The sequence below is a fragment of the Diuraphis noxia genome, unplaced genomic scaffold (assembly GCF_037042655.1).
Source record: "Diuraphis noxia isolate RWA-SAM2 unplaced genomic scaffold, SU_Dnox_SAM2 contig0002, whole genome shotgun sequence".
Lineage (NCBI taxonomy): Eukaryota > Metazoa > Arthropoda > Insecta > Hemiptera > Aphididae > Diuraphis > Diuraphis noxia.
The window spans coordinates 63,692,311-63,719,244 of NW_028301712.1; the positions used below are offsets into that span (position 1 = coordinate 63,692,311).

General features: G+C 30.4%; 1 protein-coding gene across 2 annotated transcripts; it reads left to right on the forward strand.

Annotated features, from left to right (window-relative positions):
* Positions 1 to 242: 242 nt before the first annotated feature.
* ltl (leucine-rich repeat-containing larval translucida) lies at positions 243 to 26,898 on the forward strand. 2 transcript variants are annotated; one of them, XM_015521347.2, is made up of 10 exons: positions 243 to 397; positions 746 to 899; positions 17,314 to 17,894; positions 21,254 to 21,422; positions 23,035 to 23,168; positions 23,628 to 23,889; positions 24,403 to 24,633; positions 24,765 to 24,983; positions 25,122 to 25,320; positions 25,787 to 26,898. In XM_015521347.2, the coding sequence occupies exons 3-10, from the start codon at positions 17,545 to 17,547 to the stop codon at positions 25,954 to 25,956; spliced, it is 1,734 nt and encodes a 577-aa protein (XP_015376833.2). In that variant the 5' UTR covers positions 243 to 397; positions 746 to 899; positions 17,314 to 17,544; the 3' UTR covers positions 25,957 to 26,898. The 2 variants fall into 2 exon arrangements, with proteins under 2 accessions (XP_015376833.2, XP_089077535.1); XM_089221409.1 differs by having other exon boundaries at positions 243 to 899.
* Positions 26,899 to 26,934: the final 36 nt, after the last annotated feature.

The following is a 26,934-nucleotide window of genomic DNA, read 5'->3' on the forward strand; positions in this document are numbered from 1 at the left end:
GATACACCCTGTATACGCGTATTATACTGTATTGTACGCACGCACGCACACGCGCACACTTACGCACGCACACACACACACACACACACACACACACACACACACACACACACACACACGCACGCACACACACAACCGCCGGTTTAAAGACGCTTATAATAATAATATGCACAGCCGTATATACTTATCGCGTGCTTGTGCGCGCGCTAGTGTAATTCGTGTTTATTGCTATTCCCGTCGGTCGGACGGTCCATTTAAAAGTGTATTCTTGACGTGTGTCCCCTTTGCCGATCCGCGCTGGTCAGTTTGATAGCATTTGCCGCGCGCACGCAACGCATTTCACGCCACGACGCGCGCCCGGAACGGATCCGAGACGATATTCAATCAGCCATCGACCGTAATAATAATAATAATAATAATAATAATATAGAGCATAATATTTACATAACATTATATTATATTATTATATGCGTTTCGCACGTCGGTCGGATATACGTGATAAGCATATAGGTAACAATATAATATAATATATTATATATAGCTGTCGCCATCACGCGACAGATTTTAGTTTTACGGGTTGTTTTTCTCCGTCCTCTCGGAGAGGAGAAGAGGCTCATCGCGGCTCGTTTCCGGCGCGCGATCATCGTTTTGGTCGTTTATTCGTAATTTCGCCAACCAAACCGTTCGAGATCCGTCGTGCGATCTGATATTATAACATAACATATTTACGATTTACGTTCTGCAGTATAGGTGTAGTGCGCTTACCGGAAGTCGAAAAGTCGCTCATATATATACACGTCGAACCACCGCCGTCCAATCGCCGTGGACCGCGAACGAGGGCTGGAACGCCGCCGCCGCAGTCTCTTGGCCGCAACTTAGTCGTCGTCGGATGATGTTTAGTAAGCACATAAAATAATATGATTTTGCCGTTGTTTATTATACCTATAATTTGATATTATGTTGTGTTAAACTGCTGTCATTGCGACGAGGGGATGAGCGAGACACCGTTTTTCGCGGAGAACGCGCGTGTGCGTGATATAGGACTCATATATATATATATACAGTACTTAGAGATACACAACTTATAGGGACCTACCCGCGCGTGACGTTTCGGACGGACGGACTTTGCGAAAATGCGCCCAAGGCCGCGGCGCGTCGTTTCCGTCGACCGGCTTTTGTTCGCGCGGGTTGGCAAAGACGTATAAAATAAAATTTGCTCCCGCCAAGGAAGTTGTACTGCGGTCGCCGAAACCCTAGAGTTTTGACCGCGATTACCGTCCTCGTATTGTTTAATTTTAATCATAATAATTTATAGGCAAATAAAGTTATGTAATAATTCATAATAATAGGTTAAAATCTCATTAAAATAGGTAGGTAGGTACATAGTTTATTTGTACCGTGTTTATCATACTGTTATAATATAAAATCATCGTCGGACTCGTTGAATATTAAATAGTGTTGTAAAATTACATCGCCGATATGGACACGACCACACGAGTTACTATTCCGTATATCATTCCATTGTGCTAGTGCTGACTACTAACCTCTCGGCTTAGATACTTTGTTAAAATGTTTGAATATTGTATATACAATAATCGAGCGAAGTTCAAGTCGATGAAATCTTTTCGCGGCACTGCGATATCCCTTGATATTGGCTGTTACATACAGCAGAGATATTTTTGAAACTGCAGATTATTCCATCAACACGTGGGTAATCTACTAATTTTTTTCTTATTTTAAAAGGAATTAGGTAACGTGGTTGAGGATTATATACTTATATAGTCATATAGATTAGCTTTCAACAGTTGCAGCAAACCGATATCCTATACGAATATCGCTGCGCCGTTAAGTGTACTATAGGTACCATATTTTGGGTAATTTAATATACATGTCATTATGACGATCAGGATTATATTTAGCTTAACTTTTTTTACCTTCTAAAAAAATATGACAAAATCTCACAATTTTTAAGCTAGGTTATCTTGCGCCTCCTCGCTTAACACATATAGATTCATTTAAAAAAAGAAGACGAATACGTTTCATAGATTACTTAGAAAGGTACATATTACGACCATTCCTTGCAACGTACACTATACGAGTTTCACTTATATGCGTATATATATAGGTACTATATACCCATTTTAACAATGAAAATATTATGTAAGATGAGTGAATTTATAAAATATCAGTTATCAACCCTCAATTGATTTATTGTGGCTATAAAATTGAATTTACAAAGTGCATACTTCACTCATCAAATAAAAATATCGAATTTTTAAAATCTAAGTTATACATTGCACTATACTGTCAGAACTGCATCAGTACTACATATACGTACTTTGGTTTTGTCCTATATTAGGAATCTAGTATTTATTGAGTGTGAAAAAGTTCAAATTTCGGGAAAAACTCAATGAGTAATACATAGATTTTCAATTTTTTTCCATGTATAATGAGTAATGATAATAATGATGTGCTTGATACTGGATATACATTATACATACCTAAAATTGTTTAGTTGTTTATTAGTAAATAACACTAGCTATTATATCAAACAAAAACCTATATAGGTAGGTTTTAAATTTTTATATTTAATCATTTTAAAACCAACAACATTTGTCTATCATAATCAAAATGTAACGAAGTTTTTCATCATATTGTGTATAGTATTATGTGTAATGTTCAATCAATGTCTAACGTCCAATTGTGTTTAATCTTGAAAAAATAGCGATGACTAAATAACACTAATATTTTATGCTTCGATTTTTAATACCTATATATTTATGTATATTTTACATAGATTAAACCTTTTATCATTTGTCGACGTTAAAGAAAAACCATGCAAAAATAATAGGCTTCAACAATTTATTATTATCTGATATTCTGTGATAAGTGATATCGATTTATACACATTTGTATGTATATTATATATCATTAGTTTATGCAGTCATGAGAATAAGAAATAAGTATTATAAAAGATTTTAAATATTATTGTGGCTTGGTGAGGCGCGGTCGTACGCTCAATCTGTGGAAACGCACTCAGCGTACGTACCGGCCGCAGTTGCTAGCTCCCGGATGGGTGACCACCAGGGATTTTTAGCAACATATCCTTGCCACGCATACACAAACACGTGTTACAGCCCTACCCACTTAAAAACCTATAAACAAATATACAAAAATAACCCCTACCGTACCACCCCACACCCAATGGCCTATGTTGCCGCGGGTTCTCTTTAAAAAAAAAAAAATAATAATAAATATTATTGTTTTCAGTAAATTATAACTGTAAAAATTGTGAATTTAATAATAGTGAATCTGAGTCGTAAAAAAATGTTTGTAAATAAAAAGTAAAAAAATTAAGTAATTTTCACTAAACGTTTTATTTGTTTTGATAATAAACATATTTTAAGTAATATTATATAGCTAAAAATGATAAATAAAATAAAAATATTTGTTAATTTGTTAAACAAAAAGCAACTTATATGCATAATAATTTAGATTTTTTTTTAATCACTTTATAACCTAAATTTACATAAAAATAGAACAGTATATTCACTTGTTGATGTCCATAATTTATTTCTGTTGAATTCTCATTCATCTCATTCTTCATTCTCAATCATTTGTATTTATTCACCTTATCTTTACTGAGACTTAAACTGACTCACGTGATTCGTTGTAGAAGAATAAAGTGATGGAAAAATTGTAAATCTCGTTATTTAAAAAATACTCAATATTTTGCTCGTTCATTTTAAATAAAAATAATTAAATTACATATGTGCATTTATGAACAGATGAGGAATTTAATTCTAAATTAATATACTTTTTAATTTTTATGTATTATAATTTATATTTTAAAGATTTTCTTTTTGTAAAAGTTATAAGAAAGTAAATTATGACAACTTTAAAAGTAAAACTGTAGACACGAATAATTACATTTTCAAATATTTTTTGAAAAATGCAATGAATTAGGTTTAATATTTATGCCAAGTGTACCTATACACAATTTTTGTTAAAACACCTTTTTTGTGCAGTTCGGACATTTATTATTTAGTTCACCTTTGAATTTCTTACTCGGTATTTTAGTCACGATAACTCGTTTGCGACAGTTATAATTATTTAGTACCACTCGAGGATGTACAGTGACTAGCGAGGTAAATATAAATAAATATAATATTAAACAATAAAAAATTTAGTTAAAAATTGCCTAGGTTTATTCTAAAATCGATAAAATATAATATTATAACATTCATATCCACACACCTTAAGTCGTATACATTATATGCTTTATATTACCACACGTGGATGTTACATTTAAGGATTTAGAACCAATTTGTTTCAATAAATTATTATTAAATAGTTTTAAGAATAGTATAATGTAAATTATGTATAAAGCTAATGGCCCATGTCGCCGAAGCTATAAAGATCAATAAAAAAAAAAAAAAATTATTATTAAATATAGCTTGCACAGCTGTCAGCTATTACAATTTTTCGACTAAAATGTTACGTTCACGCTGTTATTGCAAATTTCAATAGTTAACATACTTCTATGAGAAGTTAGTTAGTATCAAAGTATTTTTTTAGCAAAAATGATGGCGTGACTACACATACCTAAAACTTACTCAATTATTGAAATTCATACGTTTGGAACCACAATGTTGAACATAACATTATACATTACAGTAGTATTTGTTGACTTTACAAACCGCCTAAATGTAAAATGTTATCCTCGTTTCATTGCAATTTGGCTAGTTCTTTATACAGCAATAATTCGTTTAACAATATCAATGACCATGAAGCAATTATAATGTTTATATTATATTATATGATCATCGATAACTCGAACATCATTATAATATAACCTATTATACGTGATTATATAGGTATCAATTTAAATTTATATTAATATCGGTGTAGAAAATTTCAATCACAATTAATACAGGTTAATGACGAAAAAAAATCCTCAGAAATGGGAATAAGTTATAAGCTGCCTGTGAGTCTATAATAAATAGCTAGACAATAAAAAATGGAGTTCGATGTATAGGTAGGCGTCGTGTTAAAATGTAACGCAAATTATTAGGCACACAATCTGACCTAGAATTACAGAGTTTAAGCAAAGTATACCAATAATAATTTAATTTAAAACCAACAACAATATTAAAATAAATATTATCATAACTGCAGACCAATCATGGGTGATGGATATGGGGAGATATCCAGTACGTTAACAAGCCTCTCGGAAGTAGCACAAGATTGTAGTCACTCTATATACTACACTTATAGAAGAATAAACGATCTTAAAATTTTAGTTAATATCGATTAAACCTAAAATGTATAGATATATTATAAGTATAATAAATAATAAAATAATATATTTTAGGGAATCGTTAGGTAAATAGTTATTAAAATATAAGATTTTCAATCACTTACTACTGTAGTTCTGTACATCGAATACTCGGTCTGTCATTTAAAATTTTATAGGAGTTTTAGATTTGAACTTGTCGAATGTCACCGATAAAGATGAATACTATATGGTCCTCACACAATGCTGCAACAGTTGGCGGTAGCATTAAAATATGCACTGAACACAATTTATCGATACCTGGGCGACATTGCTAAGATGATACACATTACTGATGTTAAGACCATTATAGGATAAACGTTTATGACTTTATGAGTTAGTTTTATATTTCAATTTTGTACAACCATTGCATATAATATTTCGAACAAAATGTTTTAACTAAAAATGTCATACATTTATATTTTACGAGCCTTTAAATTTATTTTACCTACTACCTATGGATATGACATAATAATTTATTTTATTTTATTGATAAAAATCTAGGAACAAAATTATAACTGACTAATCAAAAAAAGTCCTAAATTATAATATTGTATTTTGCTATTGCAGACTGCTGTTATTAGTTATGGTACTTTTCAGGACTTAAAATAGTTGTACTCGATAGATTTCAACATGAACTTCTATATTTCTTCATGTTAATAAGAAAAAATTACCTATGCCCAGTATAAACTTATTGTATACAATATAATATTATTATTGCACACACTAAAAAAAAACTATATTTATAGGCGTATACTTAGTTTATTTTACAATGTTTACATTTTTTGTAGTATAATATTGGTATAATGGTATCCTTTTAAAAAAGCAGTTTTTCGTGATATATAACTTTAAATTTATGATAGATTCAGCATTATTTTCAAATGACGTATATCTGCAGCTACCGAATGAACTATTTCACATAATCCACTTGTTATAATCTGTATAGGACTAAAAATGTCTATGGACAAATATTGAAAATGAAATTTTTAAAAATAGACCAATATTAATTATAATACAGGAACATTTTTCTAATGATCTGAAAAAAAAATTTAGAATGGTTGAAGATATTTTGGGGTGGTCTGGTCAAGTGCCGCAACTGCTCTTCATATTATTATTGATCTATTCTATATATATATATATATATATATATATAAACCAATTTCCGATGGAATCAAATGAACGGTGTTCAAACATAAATAATATTATATTTTATAATATAATATTATTGTTATCTATATTTATAATGGCTACGCCGCTACGGTCGATAAGAGAGCATTGCTAAAAACAACAGCTCTTTCGCAGCGTGTTCTACGAACTACATAAAAATTTTAATGTTCAATATTATATCAAAAGAATAATATAGTTATCTACCAACGTCCTACACTATGCAAATAAGCTTAATGACACTGCGTAAATATTTTGAACGGATTTAAAGACGAAATTCGTATTCGATCGAAGATGTTAATTTTATTGACAGCAACTCAATAATAATAACGTATTTTATCATAATAATAATACCTATTATACTGCTGCAGTATATATATAGGTACGTGTGTAGGTGTATAATTGTTTCTTGCGATCGACATCCGTGCCATTGACTATACTGCTGCACATGTTGCAAGGGATAAAATCATAAGTACCTAGGTACTTTGACGCCGAATATATATACCAACCCTATATAGAGGTATATCATCGCCTCCCCTCATCGTCCATCGCACCCGTAACTACGAGCGCCGAACACCTAATTATAGTCGCGAGACTACTGCAGAGACATCGCCGAGAAATTCTTAATGATGAGATGCCACTGAACATAATATTACCATTATATTTTATTAAAAAATACATTACTATAATTATGCAGGGAATATAATGGCTCAAATGCAGTGGGGCGGTGAAGTGAAATATTTTATCGGGTAATTAATTTTTTGAATGATCTATACCAGCCCTTGACTACTTAATATACAATACTTATTATCGAATTTATTATTCTTACTAAGTATCATATTCAGATGAAGTTAGTTTCGTTTCTCACTAAATCTAGTACTCGCCCACACACCTATTTAAAATTGTCGGGCAACTGCCCTTCAAAAGCATGGTGAACACGCCATTGCACGGACACTATATGCGTATTGTGATATTTTTGCGATGTGAATACTTTTCACCGTGACTTTTCACTTTCATCGGAGCAAACTTGCACCACTATAAAATTGCTTAAACAAAAATTGATCGTTGCGATTGCTTTTATAAACTATTATATCATCATAAATCATAACAATATATCGATTATTTCGACGGGAGAGACTGCAGATTTCGTAAAGTTGTCGACTTATTGAGGTAGTCAGAGTTGTGAAAGTTCTATATGGTTCTATCTATACTGTACATTATTATAATTATATTAATTGTGTTATACTGTTGTGTGTACCATGTGTATATAGATATATCTATTTGACTATATGGAAATCTTATTTTAATATGATTATATTTTACATGTTATAATAAGTTATTTGCGTTACCCATTTATTGATGAATGTTGATTAGTGATTACTGATTACATAATAGTACTATTATAATACACAACGACCTATGTGTATATTATTATATTATAATAGAAATATTAATTATATAAATCAGCGATTCTCAGATCGATTGTCGAGACCTATTGGATGACCTATAAGTTCCGTCGACCCATAATATTTGTGCACACAGACACACACACCACTGCCTACAGTATATATCAGTTAGGTATATTATTATGTAGGTAGGTACCTACCTACTTATATACGAGTAGTCGAAAAACGTATGCTAAACACGTGTTCGGCGGGGAAAAAAACAGCCGTCGCTAACATCGCCTTTAAACGAGCGCGGTCTCAATAATAGTTTTACGTATATTTGTGCAAAAATTATTTGCTATATAATATTACACAGATCACATAATTTAATATAAATCCGTCATAATAGTTATTATATTAACTAAAAATCAGTATAATTACGGAATTATTATTGTAACGATAAATATTTGATATCGAGCTTTTCAAAAAGTCGGGTATAATAATATTATAATATAATGCAGTACATACGGGCACTAGGCATACCGATATATTAGTGAGTAGGCTGCATACATGCGTTAGGTCAGCGAGCGCAATGACGTGACGAACAATTTTCAACTATTATTATTATCATTCTTATTGTTTAATTGTATCGTTGCAATACGACAAGTGCTCTTTACATTACAAATTAAAGTTAAATTGCGTCCATTTAGGTGTATGCGCTATTTGTGCTCTTATAGTAGTAACAGTATATACAGTATATATGTATACTTCTCGTTTATTTATATATATATATATATATATATATATAAATAATATTATTTATAAACGACATATTTTATTATTAAATGAGAAAACTGTACAACAAACACCATTTTTTTTTTTTAATCTAAATAATATGGCATGACGAATAAATTGAATTAAATTATTGTTATTTTTTTTAATTGAGCCATTAAGCACGTAATGTAGCATAATCTCATTTGATACCTACTATATATATTGCAGTAATGTGTCTTAGTTGATGATATATTATGTTCATTAATAGTCAATTTTTAGCTAATTGTCTTTATTTATAACACTTGTGTCAGTCATTAATAATTTACATAACAGACCATACAGACCTAATAGATACTATCTATATATTTCGTGATTTTGAAATTTAAGAATAATATCGTTAAGATTTTTTTTTTAAATTAAATTAAATAATTTAAATATGTCATATATTCTACAGATTCGCTCTGCATAATATAATAATTGTTTGTAGTAATATTAGAGTTGTTTGTTTTAAAATCAAAAACATTTATTTAAAAGATATAATATATACTAGATATACACTATATTATAATATGTATATTATGTAGGTACTTATATAATATAATATATTATTAAATTGCTCATTTATACAATTCAACCGAGATATTTAATCATTTAATCTATTTACTAACATCAAAATTCACAATAAAACTTTTTTAAAGAAAAACTATTGATATAAGTTATAGGTAACATATGTATATTATATCAATAATATGTAAAATTACAATACTTATATTTTTACAATTTTTTAACTACATATAAATAAACACTGATGGGCGTACATTTATTATTATATTATGTACCTACGCGTTATACACTTTTATTGATAATAATAATTATTAATAACGACGCATTTTTCCATACATTTATCATATTGACCTCAGGAATATTGTAATTTTAATAGTTCACTGTTTTTTGGACATGATACGTTTATATTACCCCGAATCGTTATAAACGATATTATAAGAGAAATTTTAAAATGAAACTAATCATACAGTAATTTGTTTATTTATTAATGATTAACGTATTCCACGCGATTGGCAATCTAGTTCTTGTGAATACAAATACAGATTTTTAATAATAATAAACTATCACGGTCAATATGTAGGTACTATCATCGAACCACAGGACTTTGGTCTGGTAGAATCAGAGAAATATCAAAACACCTCAAATGATAATAAATATAATGTGATTGAAAATATTGTTACACATACCTGCCAATATTTTAACTATATTATTCTGTTAATTTTTAGTTGGAAAATAAAATAAAAACATTTAACACAACGAAAAAAAAATCGTTACGCCACGTGGGCAATTAACCCATTTTTGCTGCAGTTAAAGATTTAATTCTTAATCATTTTAGCGTATAATATAATACAGTATTGACTGCTGACGATATATTGGGTAATTTGATTTTGCTGATAATAGTATAGAGATGTGGGATATATTTATTTATTATACTATACGTACGTTTTTTATATCATATTCGAAATAAAAATATTATTTCATATTTTATTCAATGAAAAACAATAAATTGCGTATACACACGCGGTCTGCAATGCTTATCAACGTACCTTTTTATCGACACGATTACTAGTGTGCATGTAAACATATATACAGGATGCTTTTTTAATGGTCAACAATCATTATCGTAGACGGAATTAATTTTCAAACACAAATTTCAAATGAGTAGTTTATTAGTTTTAAGTTGCATTGGAGTAGTTCCAACTATTATACTTATAAGTACCTATTTAAAGTTTTGACGATCATAATATTAGGCCAAAACTTTTTCTGGGTTTCTACTTATCCCACATCGGGCCTAACCTATACAACCATTCTACTCAGCTCTTACATCAAATACCAAGTTTTTTTTTTATAAGTTTGTTAATGCTTAAAACCTGTGTTGTTTTTAGCCTACTTTAATCAAAAGTTAAACAACAAAAAGAATATTATATATATATATATATATATTACATTTTTAGTATGCATTTTACTACATTTTTATTATTGTTTACAATGGATAGTTTGTACCAAGTATTATAATATTTATAATAGTATTTTAGTATTATAATTTTATAATACTAATTCACTACTCGTTCGGTATTCGAATTATGGAAGATATACCAAAATTCTTCAAAAATATTTTGCTTTAGAATATGACATTAAATATGCATGTTATTGTTTAAGAAAGTTGAGAAGCTATGAAGCTAAAAAAATATGTTACAAAATAGTAAAAATGAATACCAACAAAAATTTAGATTTTCGTATATTAAAAAATCAAGTAAAAATTGAAAATATTAATACCTACTTAATGGAAATAACAAGTGAATTAAAAGAATTAGGTTGTTAAAAAAAAATAATATAATTTAATAAAATATCACATTTCTCCGGATATAAATTTTATACTTAATTTAATTCCTGTAGATTATTATTACAACTATTAATTATTATAATGTGTACACGTCGTGCGATATCTTATAATAATAATATCATATTCGGCTGACAACAAACGTTGACATTGTAAATTTTATATTTGTATTGCTGGTTAAAGAAATCGGAATACTGCTATCAATGGCTGAATTATCAATTCGAATTGTGGCGATTATCAGTACACAATATATTTATATATACAGGATGGTTTTTAAAGCATGCTCAATGCTCAATCATCCTATTTGTATGCTTAAATTATGCATATTATATCCAAATTCTGACTTTTGAAATTTTTAAATATACATCTGAAAACCATATTTTTGGTAATGGATTTAGTAGTTGTGGGGATTAGATAATTCAAAATATTGGTAATTACTATTGATCTATATCAAATTTAAAAATTATTGTTTGATATATATATATATATATATATATTTATATTATTTATTTATAATTTTCAAAAATGGTCCTAGTAAAATAAATACTACATTTAATATATTTTTATAAACGCTGCATTTTTATGGATCATTATCTTTAGTTTAAACATTTTAAGAACTCATTAACTACTCAATAGAACTTCGATTTAGATAGGTACATCTACATTTTAAGAAAATCATCCGTTAAATAACTTGAAGGAAAAAAAAAGGAATTCTTATATTTTGAAAAATAGAAGTTTATATCGTCAGAGGATACTCAGGATACTCCTTAAATAGTACAAAAAATATCAGAAATTTGATAATATAGGGTTGAAGATGCATTAAAAATCACACTATATATATATTATACAGGCATATCATCGTATATACTATATATATGCCTACGACCTACCTATGCAATATGTATATTACAATGCTACACATGTTAATAATGTTGTTATTATCTCTATTAGTCGTGTTGATGATATGCTGGTTGTAAGGATGTATGTCTTACCTATGTAAAATATTTAAATATGTTGTTTGAGATTTAAATTAATCACTGAGTATTCTTATCATTATTATTATTATTTTTTAAATCGTACAATTAAAATATTTTTTGATTTGAAACCATCGTATATGGTTCGTATACGGATATGTTATATATATAATAGATTGGTACATAATACAGCCAGTAAAAGGTCATCTCTTATGGCTTACGGGTAGTTCCATCTCATTATTATTCCGTTTCGTGATCACTTCCACGATAGATTGGTACCTACCTATATATATCTCAGCAACTATATAAATTATATGAACGTAAACATTAAACAAGACGCGTGTAAAAAAATTGTTTCGTTTTAATCTACATATGTAGTAAATTAATATTGTCTTACTCTTAACATGATATACTAATAAAATATAGTAAAATTATAATAAATTATCTACACAGTGTGATTATTTTAATAGCAAACACTAATTATTTAGATAAATATACTATCAACTCAGCAAACGCCAAAAAAATTACATGTTTGTATTTTATAAGCAAACAGCGATCCTAACACTCATTGTAATGTTTAATTTTTACCAACTAAATGTTTATCGATTAATGTGGTCGCACCATTACAGTTTGAAACAAAATAATTTTCTAAACATTTTTTTATGATAATATATCAATTAACAATTATAAAAATATTAGAATTTTTTGTTGATATTTTTTAAAGACGTTTACAGTTTATAGATATTGAGATAAGAGTAACAGGTATACCTAATATACCTGGTATAGAGTGAAGCAACAATAGGCACGTTGAAAAAATTGTTGTTTTCTACAGTCTATTACTCTATTACAATTATTATCTATTAACTGTAATGCTTTCCAACGAAAATACTACTCATTCAGTAATATTATTCCAATCTGAGCATAATCGTTTTTAGAACATTACATTTTTGTATTAGATTAAGAAATTAAAATTTTAATAGACTCTTAAGAAATCAAAAGTCAGTATACATAATATAGTGTTACGGCGGTGTTCATTAACAAATATGTACAAATTAAGGCTGATGATAAAATTTATTAGAATTACATAAGTATTATGCATTAAAAAAAAATAGGTAAGTTGTTTGTAATACTTTCAGAATAATGAGTGTTCACTTTAATTCTGATAACCTATATCAATGAAAAAATCTAAGATATGGTTCTTTATTTCTTTAATATTATTAATGTATATAATTAAAAAATCATTAAGTTCTTATAATATAAAGATATTTTAGGTTTTAACACACATTGTTTGGTATTGTATTATTTGTATTTGAACTAATTTTTGAACTAAACTTGATTGCAGTGCCGTACCTAAGATTTGTTTTCAGTTGAGGGGGAGTATCTTAAATATTCATATTTAACTCTATAGGAAAACAGGAAATTATTTTAAAACATACATATTACATATATACACATGCTATTTTTAATGTATTACGCGCCTAATATATTTACATAAATTGTCACAATTTCAAATCTATATGCTCACTCGTCAAAATTATTACTATGATAGGAATCCATTATGCATTACTACAAAAAATATCTCACCTGAGATTTTGGGGAGGGGGCTTAAGCCCAAAATCCCACCCCCTGGATACGGCACTGCTTGATTGTATCATGAGAATCTTAATTTTTAAAAGATTAATCGAACAATATCATATTTTCTTTTTTTCAACGGTAAAATATCAACTTCATTATTATATCTTTAAAGTTAATTACCAACCTATACTTGGTCTGATTCCATCATAATATTCACCAGCACTTTAATACATATATATATCGTTGTATATGGATATACCTATGAGCTAAGTAGCCTATATTATATTATAATTACTTTTTCAAACTAACGTATCGTGTTATTTATAATACATTTATTTACTAATATAGATTGTCTTGATCTTACTTATATTCATCACACGAGTAATACATTAAAACTATTCCAAAATCCGGGCATGGTTAGAGTAGCCCAGTAACAAAATAAAAATATGAAAATAAATAATAATGTTAAGGAAATTTCAAAATCACAAGTTTTCTGGCCGTTCGTTGTATTTTACGTATTTTTCCGTTTTACTAAAATTATTTCAAAAAAATCAATTATACGACTGACAGTCGTCCTCGACCACGACTCGACACCCTCATTGATAATGTGTCGTTCGCGAGACATATTATTTTATATAATTCTGTAACCGTAAATTGGCGGTTTTCGCATCATATTTAACTATATGATGTTATGTATACTTATTATATAATATGAGATGGTCATGTAGTGTTTTGGCGTATAGAGCGTTATTGGTGATATAATTGGGGTCAATATAATATTAACGTCATGGGTTAGGTTAATTGTGTATTGGAACTATTTAAATTGTACGATGGCATTTTTCGGTAACGCAATAATAATTATTACTCGTCAATAAATTAAATGATCGTTCAAATCTCTGGTGTAAAATATTCGTTCGCGAAATAGTTTACAAATATAGGTACAATAATATTTTACACCTCATGTAGTCACGCGTAATCAGAACATCATAAGTGTGTACCTATAGTAATATTATCTTACTCAAAGAATTGGATTTGAGATGATCGAGTTAACAGATTTTGCAAAATTTTTTTAAACATCTAATATGCTCATCACTCATAGCACAAAAAGTATAATATTTAACATCTAATATTTTATTTTCCGCCTTCTCTATCATATCTTTATGTACTTTTATATTTTAATTTTGTCATACTATATTCGTATAGTTTACTCATTATGCTACTACAAGACGTATAGATTGTAAATATTCTTTTAAATACAAAAATACATATAATACATATAATATTACAATTTTGATTTTAATTTAAGCAAACATTAGGTAGGTTAGGTTATACGTAAATACGTGCGTTGTTAAGAACAATATTGTAAACAATCAAAATATTATAATATGAAGTGTAAAGTAACTAAAAAAAAAAATTTCATTTTGAGTTAGTTACACACAGTTTAATACGATAAGAGTTATGTTATACGTAAATACGTGCGTTGTTAAGAACATAACTCTTATCGTATTAAACTGTGTGTAACTAACTCAAAATGAAATTTTTTTTTTTAGTTACTTTACACTTCATATTATAATATTTTGATTGTTTACAATATTATATGAATACCCACTCGTTTGCAAGCCGTTATCGATTTTCGTCTGTGTACTTTGTACGATATCATAATAGATCGTTTTTATACCCGTGCATATCGATAATTTTCGTGGTATGTAGGGCATGCATGGGCATTTTGAATAATAGGTACAATCGAATCTATTGTCCGAAATCAAAGTTATTTTATTGTATTATTCTGCACAATTACAGAATCGCAAACAAATATATCTGCACTTCGTGCGCGTTATCAAAAAGCGTTGACGTCTGGACCGAGTGAACGACGCAACCGCATAGTATTATTTTGTGTAATTACAACAATCATTATTATTATATAGCAGTCTGGTTGCTGATGAATCGATAAGAGTTTCTTGAATTTCTCGGGAATGGCGAAAAAAAAATAAGGAGATAATAATATTTTCGTATAATAAATAATATTAATGAAAATAAAAACATGACGAACGCGCTTGTGCGTGTTATTTACGGGGTAAAAAAATAATAATATGTAAATCGTTACAGCGAAAACCGCATTCATTAATTATGTACAGGGTCATTTTTATCTCACATGTTAAACAATGATTAAATATTAAGACATTTCTCGATACGTTAATGTAATAGAATAGAATGCATAGCAAAAATTCGCAATGAATACTTGATTTCAATTAATTGAATATCGACCACAGTTCGAAGCAGATTTAGCTGCGAATTGCGACGATGAGATGCGAATCAGAATCTGTGCATTGCCTTTATAATCTTACTATAACTATATAGTCTCATTAATAGTCCCGGCCCGATCGTCTAAGCACAAAACGCATATAAACAATATGGACCCTATAGATTCTATTTTAGACAACGGTTCTGTTTTGAAATTAGAAACTTGGAAAACCGAGTGAAAAAACGGATGAGTAGAATATGCGGCGCCGGTGATTCGTCAAATAACGATCACACCTTAGTATAATGAAGATACGTCATAATACAATACAGAAGAAGCTAAATTTCATCAGAAAAATATGATATACTTTAACATAAGAGCCTTTTTAATGAAAAACAGCTACGTCTCCATCGTTTGGACGAGTTGGGTCAAGTGAGAATATTATAGATTATTAAGGTAATAGTATACATTTTTCGTAATATTTACGGAAAAATGTTGCAGTTCGATCGCGTCGGACTTGCGACCATATCGTCGTCTGTCGAAGATTTGAATTTACATAATACGCAATAAACGAGATGCATAATATTATGTACCGGTAATTATTATTTATTAATTACTACGCATCGTTCAAAATATTATTAGTTACACATTGATATTAAATATTATCATCTACGTCATGCTATATTATAATACTATCACATATTTTCGATTGAGTTATACCAGCTAAGGAATACTATAAAGGATATCAAAAAACACATGTGACTAAATTCGTTTTTTGAATGTGTACCTAACCTATAAATGAGAAAAAAAAATCTTTTTTTCTTTTAGTTCACAAAATATTTGACATTATATAATAATTATTGTATTATTATTGTAATTACAATACGAATTCAAAAAAAAAAAAAAAAAAATGAATACAATTTATTTAATAAATGTCCACTTTCGGTGCCAAAAGCCGCACCGATTCAAAGTTAACGCGTACGGAATAAAATTGATCGCGGAGGGGACTACCATATCCCCCCTCACGATCACCCAAACATACACGCGCGCACACAGACACACACACACCTACAACAGTAGCGTGTACTATACGAGCGCTGATTATACTAACGATGATTGTCGATTATATTATTATACATTGCACACGACCGTAGTATAGTTGCCGTTCGCGTAACGAGCGAGTTGCGACGCCCGCTTCGCGTGTGTGCAATAGTAATATTATCGTAATATTATAAATTGTTTGACCCCCATCCTTCCGCCCTCCGAACGTCGTCCTAGTGTCAAATCGATCAATTCGAATTTAAATCGGAAAAAAAAAAAACACTTCTCGATCGCCGCATGCATACCTACCGTGTTTCCGTATCGTCGTCCTATACACATACACGCATATATCAAACATCGTAATATTCATTAATATCGTTGAATTATTATTAACAGTCGCGCGGCCACGGTCGTTGTTGCAGGGATGCAGGGAGCGGTGTAATAATAATAATCGTAGCCGCCGCAGCACCAGTCCGTCAGTCGTCACACTACGCGTCCAAGACGAGCGCGAACCGGACCACGACAATATTTTATTATTACGACGATAGTTAATATCTATTTTTACACTCGTCCACGGGACAGTACGGTCGTCGTCCCGGCGGAACCCGCACCGGAACCGGACACGAACCCATAAGTGCACCGCCACCGCGATCATGAACTGGTCGCGCCTGTTCTTCGTGACGGCCGTGTCCACGTTCGCCATGACCGGCGTCTGCGGCTCGTACATACTGGAAGACACGCCGCTCCACTGTTCGGTGCGACGGAGCATATCGCCGTGCACGTGCAGCTACTTCACCGGCATGGTCCGGCCCAAGATCATGGTCATCTGCCAGAAGATGGTGTCGTTCGAGAGCGTCATCGGCGCGCTCCAGAACAAGTTCGACGCGGTGTTCGACTACGTGCTCAACATCGAGTACTCGGAGCTCCACGACTTGGACACCAGGCGGTTCAACGAGCTGGGCTTCCCGATCGTCGACCTCAAGCTCACCAAAAACAATCTCAGGTGAGTGCTTTATCGTGACATGTATATTATTATATAATGCAATTATAACAATGATACATCAGTATAATAATTATTATTATATAGTTATACTATACTAAAAATCGCGATGTGATTTAAGAGTACGTAACAGTGGTATTTGTTGTCTCCGTCTTACCAGTGCGTAGTATAGCAAATTTACGCTCAGCAGAACACTTGTAGCTCCTTTAGTTTAAAAATTACAGTGAATCGACCTATTATGAAAGTGTACGGTAACTGGCAAGTACATTATCTGTGTTTGTACGTTGGTTTTTTACGGTAATTCAATTTTTAAGCGAGTTATGACTTTATGAGCATATAATACACTGTACATTAAAAATGCTCATAACTCACTTAAAAATCGAATTGTCGTAAAAAACCAACGTACAAACACAGATAATGTTCTTACCATCAAGTTTCATAATAGGTCGATTTACGTAGGTGTGGATTAAGGGTGTGGTGATGGCGGTGCAGTACCTCCACGGAGCACGTGAAATTTTACAGCATTATATATTATATTATGATATGTTTTACAACATTATAAATCATCACTGCAAAGATGAACAGAAACTTTATTTTGTTTTCTGCTAGAATGATAGGTATATTTTATTAGCATAAAATTATCGATTTTGCAGTAAGTTGTTAGCTGCAGTATTGCGCTTATTCCAAACGGTAATCAATCACATGATAAATTTCTTTCTCGAGGCACAAAACACAAACCATGAACATAGTACACTCTGCTGCAGCACTCGCTGCTCGATATTCGGATTGGAGGATTCGACTAAAATAATTTAACAACACGAGAGATCGCGTCGAATCCTCCAGACATTCCCTGCTACTCGTATTTTCAACGAAGACGATATTTGTCCTTTGGGTATATATGACGTGGGTATTTGGTGAGCTATTTCCAATTTTCATGCTCAAACTTTTTTAAGTTTACTGAATTAACGTAATATAGTAAATCTGTATTACCTAGTGCCATTAAAACTTAACACATTATTAATAACTCAAAAGAAAAACAATTTTCACTTTTCATGAGTTTAATTACATACAATTTTAGCAGATAAGTAATAATATGTATATTTTCAATCAGTTTAGATAAAAAAATTAAAATTCAAACACTAAAAATTTAAAACAACTCAATAGTGAAATACAAATGGTTGACGTATTATAGGCCATTGATGTATATTTTATAATACCCACAATATTTTGTTCCCTATCTAAATTTATTTATTTTCAATATTTTTTCCAGAAATCGTCTGATATATTATGATACGCTTTTAAAAGGAATAGTCAAAGATAAAACCAAAATCGTCGAAAAAAATATACACTTTAAAAATATCGCTTCACCCTGTAACGTTTATACGCGGATGGGTAGCCCGCTAGAGTACACGAGTTTAAGATTTTAATCCTAGTGTAAATGTAAGAAAGATAGAGGATGTAGGTAGATGAATAACGAAAGTTAGAATTTGAGTAGTCCAAAAATGTATTTGTATAAATGCTTGAGTCAGCATGTGTAACCATAGAGTACGTCTTATTGAAGATCGGTATTTTGAATTTTAAAGTATTCATTCAAAAAACTAGACTAAATATTTGTTTATAAAATCTAAAATAAATAATAATTAATTTCCAAAATTTTGTCAAAGATGTTTATTGAAAACAATAATTAGTGGGTATAAACATCTCGGTAATAGATTTTATGGACCCTTTATAATTATATTGTATATAATATCATTTCACAAATCATCTAGTCCTATTTCCATAAGCTCGTTTGATATTCTATAATATTCTATAATTTAGCTGAACTCGATCGCAGTCGACGTAGTTGGTATATCAGATTTCTTAGCGATAGTAAACCCCCTGGAAAACATTTATAGCTATGTCAGGCGAACTGTTCTCTATCTCTCCATCATGAAACGCACGTGGGTCGTAGGTAAAAGTCATTGGTTGGGTAGGCTCTTTGATGAAATTGATTTTCACGGTACTAAACCCGTACACGCAATTGCGAGACTCTGAAACCAAAGGAACATACTTTTGATTAATCATAATGGTATACCTGTTTTTAATGTATATAAGATTCTAAAATATGATAGAATAACTTATTGTCGAACAGAAAACGTTTGTGTTTGATTTTTTGCACTCAATATTAGCAAGCAGATACTGCAGCTGCGATCATTAAATAAATTGAAATCATTAAATTCATATTTGCTTGCAAATAACTTCATCATTGATCAATCGTTTAAACTCGTAATACTTAACGAATAAAAATCTAATTAAGTAGATACTTTGGTTTTCGTCACCGTTCGAATATTATTGACGAGCAAGTCGCGCCGTTACATAATATTATACAATATAGATTGTTTGTCTGTTTACTACGTTGAATTTTTTAATTCATGATCATTTTTTTTATGATATAACTGTGTATATGGGTAAATTAACGACGCGTTAGGGTATTCTCTATGACGATCGGAATCATGTATTATCTATTTTAGTTTCGTAAAAACAATAACATCTGTACTGTTTCAATGCGGCCATACACGACATGTAATATTTTATATAATTATTACAATATTACGTTCGATCGGATTTTTATCGAGATAAATATTGCTCCGGCAAACCAAATATATGCGAGAGTTGCGTAAATGTAAAGGTTAGGTATGTGTTTATAATGTTGTTATCATATATTATAGAATTATAGACCATATTATAGCTATATAACAACACTATAATGCTTGATTCATATATTTCCCCGAGGTTGTATATTTTCTAGATCAAAAAAATCTAGTTATGATATTTTGATATTTAAACGGTATGTATTGTTTTACGAAGGAAACCGTTGTTTTTACGGTGAATTTTGTTTTACACGCCGAGTACAATAGAGTTCTATATCGACGTTTCGTACCTAAATATCGTAGATTTCGTCCACGTAAACTGCAAACACAGAGTTTCATCTGAGCAAAAAGTTATAAAGAGACTCAAAGTGATAATTAAAACACCGTAAAGTTTGGTATCAGAGGTTCCATCAATCCACTCGTTACGATTATTAATTCACCATTGCTGGTGATGGTGACGATATAAGGATATTACTCCAGTGGTGTACCCGGGAAGGTGATGTTTGGAGGTTATTACTTGTCACCACGAAATCTTGTGTTTAGGTTGCCCCAGCATGTTATATCTTATGATGTATACATGTATTATATGATATTGAAACAACGTTACCCTCCGAAATAATGCTTTAGTTGCACCACTGGATATTAAATATCAATTTATCATATTAAAGTCATCGTAAAATTACGTATTTAATAATTGTTATGTATGACTTGTGACTTTGTTACACTTTGTAGCACGCTACCGGACGAGGCTTTCATCGGTATGAACAGAATACGGATCCTGTACTTGTCGGACAACAGGCTCTGTGCGGTGCCCACTCAGATATTCAAGCACATGCCCAGTATTGAGGTGTTGGACTTGGCCAGAAACTCCATACACAGCGTTGCATCCGGAGACTTCCAAGTACGTAGTATATTACATCACCAGACTATCAAACGCATAATATTACGTAGGTGTATATAACATAAATATACCACGTGTTGACGAAAATTGAGTATTCGGAAAAGGCGTATGCGCATGCTCAAAACCCAAGATTTGGACGACATTGTACCTAAGTTACAGGAATTTATAAACAGTTTAGTCTCTTGATTCTCGTATTTCGTAAACACAATTCAAAAACATTTATATGGTACTGAGAAATAGAAGTACCTAACTGAGCTATAGAGTGTATTCTAATTTTTTGGACACACGATATAGGTACAATAGGTACATATATAGTGGTTACGCGTAAAAAAGCATGTTTTGTCTATAGCCGTCGCTTATTATTTCATAATATTAATTATAGTTATTAGGTAAATTATATTTTATTATTTTAATACTATTATGGTTTTATACTAATAATATATTATGTACAGTCGCGTTTTCCGGGCGGGCTCGGCTCATCTATTGTATAGGAGAACCGAGAATGCGTGTATCGAACCGGAAGTGACGCGAGCTGCAATCCTTCACCCTGCGGCGATTAAACACAACGTCCGTCGACAGACTCGCGATAAAAACATTGTAAATGTGAAATCATAATTTTCGTTATTGTACGATGTTGCATTATTATAGTAAAAAAAAACAAATATTGTAATAATAATTAATAATAATTATAATAACTATTCTAACGTCTATCATCATAAATATCTTGCGTAATTAATAGTCTCAAATCTCAATGACATTAGAGTTTACGTGTTATGACGTGTACTGTACTCGAAAATCGGGAAATACTCTTGCACAGTAAAAACGGGAATTCACACATTTTTTATAAAATCGATTTGGTAATTTTGATACGAAATTCAAAAACGAATATTCAACAAATGTTTATATTAGCAATATATGTATAGGTACCTGCAGGTATATTTTTAAGCTATTTAACAACATTTTAAATATTTGATATTTTTTTTATTTTTTTATAAGATAATATTATGTCGTTTAAACAATTGATCCTATGTCAATTTTTGAGCTTGAAAATGTAATATAAGATCCCACATAAATTATTCATTCTTACACCATTTTTTTTTATTATAATCATTTGAAACTCAAATTCTGTTCAAATTACTTATACTTTCAAAATTATTTTTAATTCAAAATTCAAAACAATTAAAAACTAACACTTGAAAAATTTCGATTTTCGCGATTTTGATGAATTTTGTTAAAAGTTGAACTTTAATGTTTACCTAAATAAAAAGCCGAATTGTGACATATATTTTCTATAATTTATTGTTTAATTGGGGTAACAACAATTATTATTTTTTAATTAAATTTTTAAGCATAATTTATTATATTCAAAAACCAAAATGTTATCACACATAAATCGGAAATATCTAAATCTAAAATTTAAAACATGAGATACCTACTTCATTGTTCAGCTCAGAATCTAAATGTATTATAAAAACTTTTTTTTTCAAAAGAATGACATTGAAAATTAGATCGACCTGTTAAATATGAATCAATTATTATTAAAGACTATAGTATATTATTAAACATATATTGCATATTTTGATGTGATCGTTTGTTTTGAATTTATTTTTAGAGTCTATCGCTGATGAACACATTCGTGATGGCCACGAATAATTTGACCGATATAACTAACGGATCGTTCCCCACGACGTTGAGGAAAGTCCAATTGGCTGCCAACAACCTGACGGAATTAAATGGAAATTTGAGGTAAATTACGTTGCAGCAGTAATTCGAAAGTTTGATCGCACCGTGAGCTCTTGAAAGTTACATATTATCATATTATAATAGGTATAGCTAGCGTGTAGCGTAGCTTGTTTTGTTCACCTATCGCATCAATTTTAATAGTCTTCGACCGTACCAATAAGAGCAAAGTCCGTTTGATATAATTTAATATTATAATATTGTATAGTAATAATCGTGTTATGAATAACACACGTAAAACCCATATTCTATAGTATATACGATTAAACAATTAATTGAAAATCGTATTTTGTTAGTAGCTATTATTATATTCGTGAACACATTTTGTGTACAGTTTATGTTATATTCTAATGAAAATAATAATAATCACTTATAATGTGTTCAAAAGTTTCGAGCACTTCATATTATGAAGTATTTCTTTTCTAAAACAATTTTGTATGATATGATCTGTGTATATTTTGTTAGAAACCAAAAAGAACTGGAATGGCTGTACTTATCCAACAATCGGATAAAAAATCTCGACGGAGAATTGCCAATCGACAACGACAGACTCATAGTCTTGGACGTGTCTAAGAACAGGTTAACTCATTTGCCACCAGAACTCAACTGTCTCAAGGCGCTGAGGTATTTTTACTGCACATTTAATCAGCTGACCGGTCTGAACAAAACACTGTCCAAGTCGAAAAAATTGGTTTGGCTTGAGCTCACCGGCAACAAGATACAAGAGGTATGCGTGTGTAGTTTGATGAAAATCATTGGCAGAGAGGGGACAAAGTTAACATCCACCAAAAGATGATTGGAAATATATAGTTCTCTATTCCTCTTTATGAATATAATTGGCCATGGACATTTTGAATATTTTGTTAATTACTTGAGTCGTTTAAGTTTTTACCAAAACCAAAAAAAAAATGACTAGTGCACCTGTAAAATAACCACCTGTAGCTGTTATTTAGAAAAAATACTTTGAAAAAACCACTAATTTACACAATGCAGAATTATTCGATACAAATATAGTATATTCCTATAATCTATTATACAAAAATACAAAAAAGAAGTGACTTACCTATTATAATAGTTTTTTTCGAACTAATTTAGGAATTTAGACATCTTACAATTTTAGCCCTACTTATTCCAATATAATATTGTATCTGGTTTCCACAAACCCAGTTGTAGGTTGACAAGTATTTGATATATATATATATATATAATAGATTGTTTTTTAATTTATTAATGTTCGTAGTTGGCGTCCGATGAATTCGAAGAAGCATCTATGATCGAAGTGTTAGAACTGAGCAACAACTGCATCAAACACTTGAACAAATCGCTGTTGCCACTTACTCAATTATCCGAGATTAATTTGTCATACAATAAAATTGCCGAATTCTCGTTGGTTGAAATCAAGGGATTGAAGGAACTCAAGTTGGTTGATTTGTCACACAATACGATTTCCAAACTCAGTGGCCACTCTGAGGTAATATAATGAAATATATAATAGGTAACTACTTGTAACACAGTGAACATGTGACTATGCGGAGTATACTCGTATGCAGTACAGTTTAGGAATATTGAATAATAATATTTGGTTTTTATACTTTTCTCTAGATTATAAGCGAACCAGTGACTGGAATCGAACACTTGAAGTTGGATCACAATGAGTTGGAGTCGCTTGGTGGATCGTTGATTGGTATAAAAACACTTGTCAAACTGAATATCAGTCATAACAAATTCACTGAAATATCGCCGTACGATCTGACCGGATTAAATTTAAAAATCCTAGATGTATCTCACAATCTATTGCACATACTTCCAGACTCGTCTCAGGTAATAGTTCGACGGACGTCATAAACTATCGTAAAACTATCAAATATTATATAATATATAATATATTATCGCTAGTAGCAGTAGTAGCTTTATAATTTTTCTGTAAACGTATCTACTATATTTATTTTCGTCTTGCAGATTCATTTGCCGGCTCTCGAGACGTTAGTAGCATCGTACAACGTTTTAACCGGGTTGTCGAAAGATTTCCAAGGATATCCCGTTCTTTGCCATGCTGATCTCGAGTTTAACAGCATAATGACCATCCAGGAAGAGCTGGTTGAAATGACCCAATGCAAATTGCACGGAGTGAACAGCACGTTGAGAATTTATTTGGAAGGTAAGTTGGTAACAATTTGCTATTGATAATAAATATTTTTTTATCAAAATGCGAGTTTGTTGACGCTGAACTCGGGTGTCATGAGCCGATATTATACCTGCAGATAAAAGGACTCATAAATTTAAATTGTTTTCAAAAATATCTTGATATATAGAATATTGTAGTCAGCCACAATAATATGTTTATAGGTTTTTAATGATGTAACCATCGAACCTGTAGTTAATCACAATAGTATTTAAAATTAGGACGACAAAAGTGGTGTGGCGTTAAACTTATATAAGTATAACGACAATTAATATTGTAAGCGAGTAATGAGAATACAAAAGAATTTTAGTTTTTCGTCATAATAATACAGTTCATAGTTGATATATTTCCGAGACGATTGCGGCGTTTTTGAATGAATCTGTCTGCTTATCGTGTTTAGTTCTTATCAACAATAATATTATTAAAAAATTCACTTCAACAGGAAACCCGGTGCTGTGCGACGACAACACGAAAATCATAACGAAGGCGATGGAATTGAATCACAACGCAGAAGTCAGTGGCACCGCCAAGTGCATTCCCGTCACAAACGACATAAAAATATCTAACCTGACCGAGATCGACCAGTCTCCAATAACCGTGATCGTGACCTGACGGTGACCATTGTCGACTATACGCGTATTATATCTTCGAATTAATATATTATTATATTATTATGTTTCCGTGTTAATATTATAATTATTATTTATATATTTATATATATATATATATATATATTCATATATATACAATTTCTATATTAATTGTTTTTACTTCTCTGTTGATTATAATAATATACTATTTTATTTTAATACTTTTTCTCGTCGCCTCTCGGACCTGCAATACTATACTATTATTATTAATAATATTATGTGAACAACGCGTACGCCTCAATATCGTGACAAACCTTAGACCACCTAAAGTTTATAGGTATATTATGTATACATATTATGGTTATTATAGATACCTACTTTTCTAAACGAAGCGTAACGTATATATTATATGCTCTGTTCACACAATGTCGTCTAGTCTAGCTTGTATCTCGACTAAATTATGATATATATAACGATAATAGTCTTGATAATTACAATATATTGTACATTATTATCATTCTTATTGTCATCTCCATCGTAATTATTATATTGTTAAAGAATAATATATATAGGTACTATAGCGTTGAGAGGGCTTGGATCGTACATAGTTTATATAGGTATATCATATAGTGCGTATTTTGCTTATTATTATTAATTTTTTTTTCACTTTTTCCTGTAAAGTAGGGTGTCCGTTTAGTTTGTCACTCCGCTTGGAGGTTAATAAAAAAAAAATTTGTTAGTTGCCGTAAAATAGTTCACAGTTTATTATTATACAAATTATGATATGGCCAATATTTGCTGGTACAAAGTTAAAATTTCCCGATATAACGTTAAATCTTACAACTATATACCTATTGTTTTATATAAATGTATGTGATTGCTATTTTTTTTTTCATTTTAATGTCTATAATTGTTTTTTCTATATACATGAACTAATAAAATAAAGTTAAACTTTCACTGTTAAGTTTTATTATTTCTTCTTGTGTATTCGTTTGTGTAT

What these genes read in the sequence shown, in the direction of transcription:
- ltl (XM_089221409.1), top strand. Translation starts at nt 17,545, where the DNA reads ATGAACTGGTCGCGCCTGTTCTTCGTGACGGCCGTGTCCACGTTCGCC. An exon ending in TACTTCCAGACTCGTCTCAG is followed by an intron (nt 24,984 to 25,121) that starts GTAATAGTTCGA and finishes TTCGTCTTGCAG; the next exon opens with ATTCATTTGCCGGCTCTCGA. An exon ending in GTTGAGAATTTATTTGGAAG is followed by an intron (nt 25,321 to 25,786) that starts GTAAGTTGGTAA and finishes TCACTTCAACAG; the next exon opens with GAAACCCGGTGCTGTGCGAC.